We start from the raw sequence: 8274 nt of genomic DNA, 5'->3' as shown, positions 1-8274 counted from the left end.
TTTTCCACCCCACTTTGTGTGGGCCTGTGTCCCGGTCGGCTGGTCCCACAGACCCTCAGATTCATGAAGACCCTCAGCCTGTGTGACCTGTTCTGAAAACCCCTCTGGGCAAAGGAGCTTTTCACGCTCAGCTTTGCTTCCTGGGTTCCACCCTCCACCGTGAGTGACTCTTCCAACCCAAGTATGAACGGTTTTGAGAAACCGTTCTCAGAAAGTCTAGCGTTTCTCTGTTGCAGGGTCGGTCCCACCCGAGGACCAGCGCTGGACCCCGTTTGTCTTTTCTGGGTGCGCGGGCCGCTGGCCGGTCCCACCCTGGACCCGAACATCACTGGACGGGTGGGCATGTCAGAGCCCCGTGCAGTGAAGCCTCTCGGCCTCCGGGGGCCTCAGGATCTCCCCCTGCGGCGTGGGGCGTGGGCTGTGGGCTGGGACCTCCTGCCTTCCCAGGGCCGCCCCTCCTCCACGGTCCGGGGCGTCCAAGTTCCCCTTCTGTGCCTGCCCACGGCTCTGTCTCCGTCACCCTCTGGCTTCCTGTTGGGGCTTCCTCGTTCCCTCCCCACATTCGGGGCGCCTCCCTCCCCAGCAGAGGGACCCGAACCGGCTCTGTGCTGGAGGATGCCGACATGGGGCCCCTGCTGCTGCTGCCCCTGCTCTGGGGGGGTGAGTGGGGGAGGGGGCACGGCGCGGGGAGGGGGCACGCTGGGGAGGGGCTGGAGCTGCCGCTGAGCCTCTGTGTCCCCCAGGGTCCCTGCAGGAGCTTCCAGGGTTCGAGCTCCGAGTGCAGGAATCCGTGACGGTGCAGGCGTGCATGGACGTCGGCGTGCCCTGCTCCTTCTCCTACCCCTGGAGTTCGGCGTATTGGCCTGCTGAGCCCTCCATCTACTGGTTCCGGGAAGGGGACACCCCACACGATGATGCTGTGGCTACAAACGACCTAAAGAAAAGAGTGAAACCACAGACTTGGGGCCGATTCCGCCTCGTCGGGGACCCCAGGGACAACGACTGCTCCCTGATCATCAAAGAGGCCAGGCTGAGCGACTCAGGAGCCTACTACTTGCGAGTGGAGAAAGCACCTAATGAGAAATATAGTTACTTTGATAAGAAGCTGAATTTGCAGGTGACAGGTATGAGAGGGGGCCCAGGAGAGGACCCTGGCACATGGACACGCCTGCATTAGATCAGGAACAGCGCACAGGAGCCCTCGCTGCTCTGGGTCTTGGGGTTTGAGGGTTCAGAAGAGAGCCAGAACTGGGAATGAGTTGTGACCCTGACCCTCTGGGTCCCCACATCCCTGCGTCCAGGCATCTCTCTCTGTCTCCTCATCTCCCTTTCTCCAGAGAAACCCAACATCCAGTTTCTGGAGCCTCTGGAGTCTGGCCGCCCCACAAAGCTGACCTGCAGCCTCTCGCTAGCCTGTGATGACAGACACCCTCTCCTGTTCTCCTGGGTGGGGGATGCCCTTGATGCCATGAACCTAAACACCATCCACTCCCCGGAGCTCACCCTCACCCCGAGGCCCCAGGACCACGACAGCAAACTCACCTGTCGGGTGACACTCCAGGGACTTCAGGTGACCCTGGAGAGAACCGTCCAGCTCAACGTCTCCTGTGAGTGTGGAGGGGCGGCGGGGTCCCTGAGGGCGGTGGGGCGTGTGTGTGTGTGTGTGTGTGTGCAGAGAGAAGGCCAGCCTACTCTTCCATGGGTCTGAGCCCTGGGAGCTGAGGTGGGGAGGGGCCGTGAAGGACAACCACCCCCTTTCCTGGTTTCCTTCCTGGGTGCTGGTCAGTTTCCATCTCACTCCTCCCTCTGCAGCAAGCCCATGTCTTTCTGCCCCAGATGCTCCGCGGAACGTCCGCATCAGCCTCTCCTTCAGAAACGTCACAGGTAGGACAGGACCTCTCTTCTCCAGGGCTGGGTCCTGCTCCTGGGACCGCCTCCAAGGAGGGGGGTGTGGACTTGAGTGTGATCAGATATGGAAGAGCAAGGAGACAATCACCACCCTGCCCCACTTCTCATGCACTAGACCACACACACATGCAATACACACATAGACTCACACACACAGGCACACACAGATATAGTACATACACATGAACATACACTGGGACACACACAGAAACGCCCATACACACAGGCACATCCACATCACACATACACACAGATACACAGAGATATACCCACAGCTCAGGCACCCATCACGCACACATACACACAGGCACATACACTTCACACATACACACAGATACACAGAGATATACCCACAGCTGAGGCACCCATCACGCACACATAGACACATGGACATACACATGTGCACTCATGCACACATACACACAGGCACACACCCCACACATTTACACACTCACACACTCTGTTCAAAGCCCATTTCCCTTCACCATGGTTCTATTGTGTGGTTTTCCCCGCAAAAGCCTCCTTAGTCCCATCTCCTGCTACCTTCACTGAATCAACTTCTCAAGCTTTGAGGCTCTCTGTTTTCTTTCCACCAAACAGCCCAGGCCTGTCCCATTGACACACCACGCCTCCCCTGAAGATAGGAGGCCAGACACATTAGGTCAGCCTGCATAGGGTGGAAATGTCCAGCCCTGGGACCACAGGGAACCCAGCTGGCTGGCTGAGGAGAAGAGACTGAGGCCAGGAGATCCTGGGAAGGAGGGAGGAGGAGACCTCAGCCTCCCCCAGCTCTTTCTTTGCGCTTTCCTCCAAAGCCCTCAAGATTCTGCAGGACACCTCGTCCCTTCTCATCTCGGAGAGCCCAGCGGTGCAGCTGCTGTGTGTCGCTGACAGCAACCCCCCTGCACAGCTGAGCTGGTCCCAGGGGTCCCCAGCCCTGGAGGCTGCCCCCATCTCCAGCACAGGGGTCCTGGAGATAACACAAGTAGGGGCTGGAGATGGAGGAGAAGTCACCTGCCAAGCACAGAACCCGCTGGGCTCCCAGCAAGTTTCCTTCAGCCTCTCTGTGCAGAGTGAGTTGCAGGACAGGTGCTCGAGGTGAACAGCCGGGGCAGGTGTGTGCCTTTGGGAGGGCTGGGTCTGGGGACTGAGCTTCACCCCCTCTCCCTTTCCCAGAAGGCCCCCCTTCCTGCAGCTGTGAGACTGAGGAGCCGCAGGGCTCCTGGCCCCTGGTCGTCACCCTGATCAGAGGGGCCCTCATGGGGGCTGGCTTCCTCCTCACCTATGGGCTCACCTGGATCTACTACACCAGGTGAGCTCACCTGTCCCCCTGCGGGGAAGTCCTGGGAACGGCTTGGAGTTCTCAGTGGGGCTGGGCAGTCCTGTCCTGCCTGGAGCTAAAGTGTGTGACTCTCCAGGGGCTTCCGAGTCGGTCTAGTGGTTAAGCCTCCGGGCTTCCACTGCAGGGGGCAGGGGCTTGATCCTGGGTTGGGGAACTTAGATCCCACATGCCATGAGGCAGAGCCCAGAATGAGTGAAATGGGTCTGAGTCTCTGACCTGAGACCGCGTTGGCTCTGCAGGTGTGGCAGCCACTAGGGAGCTGGGCTGAGGGGTGTGGCTGAGCCTCGCTCCCTGTCATGACGAGATTCACCTGAGGATGCAGAGCCCAGAGGACAGACGTGGGGACATCACTGTGTGCTTTTTCCTGGAAACTCTTACCTCCAACCCTGTGTCATTTGCATCCACGAGCCTTTATTTGTAGAGATGACTTGCGACAGCAGGAAGAGTCAATACCATTGAAAGGACACTTTCTGACTTACCTCGCTTAGTATGAGGTTACTCATGGTTTTGCAAGTATCAATAATTCATTGTTGGTTTTGCTTGGATTTTGTCTTGAAAATGGTATTTTATGTATGACTATTCCTCCAGTTATGTATGGACTCTAAAATACGATGAGATTGCATTTGTTTGCAAATTTTGGCTCATTCAAAGTAATGTTGATGTGAATGGTATGATGAAAATAGGAGGGCTAGCACTTTTCTCCTGGTGGGTGTGGAACTGCTTCATCATAAAGTTGGCATATATTTAGTTCTAGAAGGTAGCCTGAGAGAGTTCTTTTGAGTCGTTAGATGAGTTTGTATCCCATGGTCTTACATGAGGGCTCTGAGCTTTCTACACCCTCAGCAGCACTTGTATTACCCACATGCTCAGCTTTCAGCACTGTGCTCCTCTGTGGCAGTATCTCCTTGACTTTTTAGTTTATTTCTCTCATGTGCAATGATATTGAGCCATTTGAATATCTTCTTTAGTGAAATTCCTATTTGGATCTTTGCCCATTTAAAAATAAAAATTGGGCAGTCTTTTTCTTATTAATTTGACTTCTTTATTCTGGAGGTGACTTTTTAAAAATTAAAATAGAATTGATTTATAATGTTGTGTGAGTTTCACAGCACAGCAAAGTGATTCAGTTATATACATATATTCTCCTCGGATTCCTTCCCATTATAGTTTTTCAAAAGACTGAGGGCATAGTTCCCTGGGCTGTACAGTTGGTCCTTGTTGGTTATCTATTTCAGATACAGTAGTGTGTATTTATCAATCCCAATCTCCCGATTGATGCTTCTTGTCTCTGAAAAAATTTGAAGAAATTTATACCTTAAGAAAGTAACAAATGTAAACAGAGTATTTCTAAATAAATATTAAAGAAAGCTTTTTTTTTTTTTTGGTTTCCAGGACTGGTTACTGGGTGGGGGGGGGAGTGTAAAATGTTTACGGGCACTGTCAAATTTAGGAAACCTTTATGAAATATCAGTCCTAAAGACCATCGAGATCACAGGTTATTTCCACAGATGGCTTGAGCCTTCATGTGACTTTGCAGTGTGAGGGGTCCTGAATGCCATTCTTGTGAAGTCCAGGCTTCTGGGGTCCGCAGTGAGTGGGGCAAGGCTCTCACTTCAGCCACCCCATTTTGCATGGCCTGTGCCCCGGGGCTGGTCCGACACACCCTCAGGTCCACGAAGACCCGTAGGCCTGTGCCATGTTCTGAGAACCCTTCTGGGCAAAGGATCTTTAATGAAGTTTTCTTCCTGGGCACCATCCTCCACTGTTTTTGGGTCTGGGAACTTTTTTCCTGCCTGAAGTGGAATGGTTTTGAGAAAAATTTCAATATTCTTTTCCAGAACTTTCGGTGTTTCACAGCTGCAGGTGGGTCCCACCGGATGACCGGAGCTGGACCCCGTTTCTCTTTTTCTGGTTGTGCTGCTCATGGGGCGATCCCATGGTGAACATGAACATCATTCGGAAGGTGGTCATGTCACATCTGGGCTTCCCTGGTATCTCGGTGGTAAAGAGCCTGCAATACAGAAGATGCGGGTTCAGTACCTGGGTTGGGAAGATCTCCTGGAGAAGGGAATGGCAACCCACTCCAGTATTCTTGCCTGGGAAATCCCTGGGTTGAGAAGCCCGGCGGGCTACAGTCCCTGGGGTCGCAGAGTCGGACACAACATAGTGAGTAAGCAACAACATTTCAGCCTCACATCTGGTGAAAACTCGCCAGCTCTGGGGACTTCATGCTCTCCCCTGCAGCCTGCAGCAGGGCGGAGCGGGGAGGGGTTGGAGGGAGAACGTGAAACAGCCAGACTTCTCGACTCCCCCCAGCCCCGCCTATGGAGGCCACCTTCCCCTTCTTCACCAGCCAGTCTTCATCACCTGCTGCCTTCCTGGCTTCCTGCTGGGGCTTCCTCCTTCCTTCCCCGCATTCGGGGCACTTCCTCCCTGGCGGAGGCACCTGGACCTGGGCTGGAGGATGTGGACAGGGTACCCCTGCTGCTGCACCCAGAGACTCTCCTCTCCTTGCAGCTCACCCCCACCCCGAGGCCCAGGACCATAGCACCGACCTCACCTGTTGGGTGAATCTCCAAGGATCTCAGGTGACCATGGAGAGAAACATCCAGCTCAATGTCTCCTGTGAGTGTGGAGGGGTGGCTGAGTCCCTGAGGGCAGTGGGGTGTGTGTGTGTGTGTAGGGAGAAGGCCAGCCTAGTCTTCCACGGGTCTGAGCCCTGGGAGCTGAGGTGGGGAGTGGCTGTGAGGAAAACCCACCACCCCCCTTCCTGGTTTCCCTCCTGGGGTGCTGGTCAGTTTCCATCCCACTCCTCTCTCTGCAGCAAGCCCATGTCTTTCTGCCCCAGATGCCCCCAGGCACCTCCGCATCAGCCTCTCCTTCAGAACTGTCACAGGTAGGACACAACTTCTCCTCTCCAGGCGTGGGTCCTGCTGCTGGGACCACCTTCACGGTGGGGGTCAGGGGGAGTGGGCTTGAGTGTGATCAGATATGGGAAGAGCAAGGAGAAAATCACCACCCTGCCCCATCTCCCATGCACTAGACCACACACATCTGCAAAACACACAAAGACATATGCACAGATATTAATAGATCCTGGGACGGAGGGAGGAGGAGACCTCAGCCTCCCCAAGCTCTCCTGCTGTGCTTTTCCCCAAAACCCTCGATTCTGCAGAACACCTCATCCCTTCTCGTCTCAGAGAGCCAGGTGCCACAGCTGATCTGTGTTGCTGACGGCAACCCCCCTGGACAGCAGAGCTGGTGTCCACAGACTCCCTCCCTGGACGCTGCCCCCAACTCCAGCACTGGGATCCTGGAGATGCAGGGATTAGGACCTGCAGAGAGAGAGTTCATCTGGCGAGCTCAGAACCCTCCCTTCTCCCAGCACGTTTCCAGAGGACAGATATGGGGACATCACTGTCTGATTCTCCCTGGAATGCTTGACTCCAAATCTGTCTCATTTCCACCCAAGGGTTTTAAACTTTTAATTTGTAGAAGTGACTGTGTGATGTCCCAAAGAGTAAATTCCATTGAAAAGAGACTTTTATTACTTTCCTTTTCCAAGGATACATGGTCCCTCATCAGGGCAGGGCCCAGGGGGAAGCACCAGGCTGTGCTCAAGGAGCAGGAGAGTGGGGAAGCCTTTCTTCGAGTTTCCTCGGGAGAGACAAGGCTTGTTGTTGCTCTTCAGTTGCTTAGTCATGTCCGACTCTTTGCAGGGCAGCATGCCAGGCTTCCATGTCCTTCACCATCTCCCGGAGCTTGCTCAAACTCTTTTTCATTTAGCCGTGATGCCATCCAACCATCTCATCCTCTGTTGTCCCCTTCTCCTTCTGCCTTCAATTTATCCCAGCAGCAGGGCCTTTTCTAATGAGTTGGCTCTTCACAGCAGGTGGCCAAAGTATTGGAACTTCAGCTGCAGCATCATTCCTTCTGTTAGGGGAAGCACACTGATTGAAACTGCCCACCCTGGCCAGGCACCATAGTAACTATTTGCCTGAGTTGTTCTACGTCTGGAGGTCCTGGTAAGGAACAGGGAACTAATAAGCCTCCACCAACCAGAAGAGTTCAGGAAAGGTCAAAAGGAGACACCACATGTCCGACCACCTCCCGGAATCCTTCTCTCTGGCATCCATCTTGGCTGAACAAGGCCTGCACCACCAGGAAGGACTCTGAGTCAGAATGATTGGCTAAAGACAACCCGGAAACTAACCCCATCACCATAAAACCCAAGACTGCGAGCCATGTGACAGAGCAGTTCTCCTGGGTTCCCTTACCCTCCTGCTCTCCACCCAGGCACCCTTTCCCAATAAAATCTGTTGCTTTGTCAGCACAGGTGTGTCCTCAGACAACTCATTTCTGAGTGTTAGACAAGAGCCCAGTTTCGGGCCCTGGAAGGGATCCCCTTCCTGCAACACTTCAAATGTGTAGTCAGGATTGATTTTCTTTAGGATGGACTGGTTGGATCTCCTTGCAGTCCAAGGGGCTTTCAAGAATCTTCTCCAACACCACAGTTCAAAAGCATCAGTTCTTTGGCACTCAGCTTTCTTTATAGGCCAGCTCTCACACTCATTCATGACTACTGAAAAAACCATAGTTTTGACTGTACAGAATTTTATCAGCAAAGTAATGTCTCTGCTTTTCAATATGCTGTCTAGCTTTGGAAGAAAATATAGCTTTTCTTCCAAGGATCAAGCATGTTTTAATTTCATGGCTGCAGTCACCATCTGCAGTGATTTTGGAGCCCCCCAAATAAAGGATGTCACTGTTTCCCCATCTATTTGCCTTGAAGTGATGGGACGAGATGCCATGATCTGAGTTTTTTGAATGTTGGGTTTTAAGCCAGCTTTTTCACTCTCTTATTTCACCTTCATGCAGAGGCTATTTAGTTTCCTTCTCATTTCCACCATAAGGGTGGTGTTATCTGCATATCTGAGGTTATTGATATTTCTCCCAGCAATCTTGATTCCAGCTAGTGCTTTGTCCAGCCCATGATTTCTCATGATGTACTCTGCATATAAGTT

The 8274-nt window shown here is 53.3% G+C and overlaps 1 protein-coding gene across 17 annotated transcripts; it reads left to right on the top strand.

Moving 5' to 3' along the window:
• Positions 1 to 514: 514 nt before the first annotated feature.
• On the top strand, positions 515 to 7583 carry LOC133054746 (sialic acid-binding Ig-like lectin 14). Of its 17 annotated transcripts, none has more exons than XM_061140034.1 (10): positions 515 to 660; positions 744 to 1124; positions 1338 to 1607; positions 1837 to 1884; positions 2724 to 2981; positions 3085 to 3220; positions 5089 to 5113; positions 5768 to 5875; positions 6099 to 6146; positions 7140 to 7583. In XM_061140034.1, exons 1-8 carry the CDS (start codon positions 624 to 626, stop codon positions 5819 to 5821), a joined length of 1209 nt encoding a protein of 402 aa, XP_060996017.1. In that variant the 5' UTR covers positions 515 to 623; the 3' UTR covers positions 5822 to 5875; positions 6099 to 6146; positions 7140 to 7583. The 17 variants fall into 17 exon arrangements, with proteins under 17 accessions (XP_060996017.1, XP_060996013.1, XP_060996015.1 ...); XM_061140030.1 differs by having other exon boundaries at positions 1813 to 1884; XM_061140032.1 differs by lacking the exon at positions 7140 to 7583 and adding an exon at positions 6426 to 6442 and having other exon boundaries at positions 1813 to 1884.
• The last annotated feature ends 691 nt before the right edge of the window (positions 7584 to 8274 follow it).

This window comes from Dama dama, chromosome 4 (assembly GCF_033118175.1).
Source record: "Dama dama isolate Ldn47 chromosome 4, ASM3311817v1, whole genome shotgun sequence".
NCBI lineage: Eukaryota > Metazoa > Chordata > Mammalia > Artiodactyla > Cervidae > Dama > Dama dama.
Note: the sequence above shows the minus strand (reverse complement) of the source record. Positions and strands in the feature narration are given on the sequence as shown.

Coding starts and splice junctions, on each gene's coding strand:
- LOC133054746 (XM_061140022.1), top strand. CDS start 624: ATGGGGCCCCTGCTGCTGCTGCCCCTGCTCTGGGGGG. Junction 1,608..1,812: donor CGTCCAGCTCAACGTCTCCT/GTGAGTGTGGAG, acceptor CTCCCTCTGCAG/CAAGCCCATGTCTTTCTGCC. Junction 5,876..6,074: donor CATCCAGCTCAATGTCTCCT/GTGAGTGTGGAG, acceptor CTCTCTCTGCAG/CAAGCCCATGTCTTTCTGCC.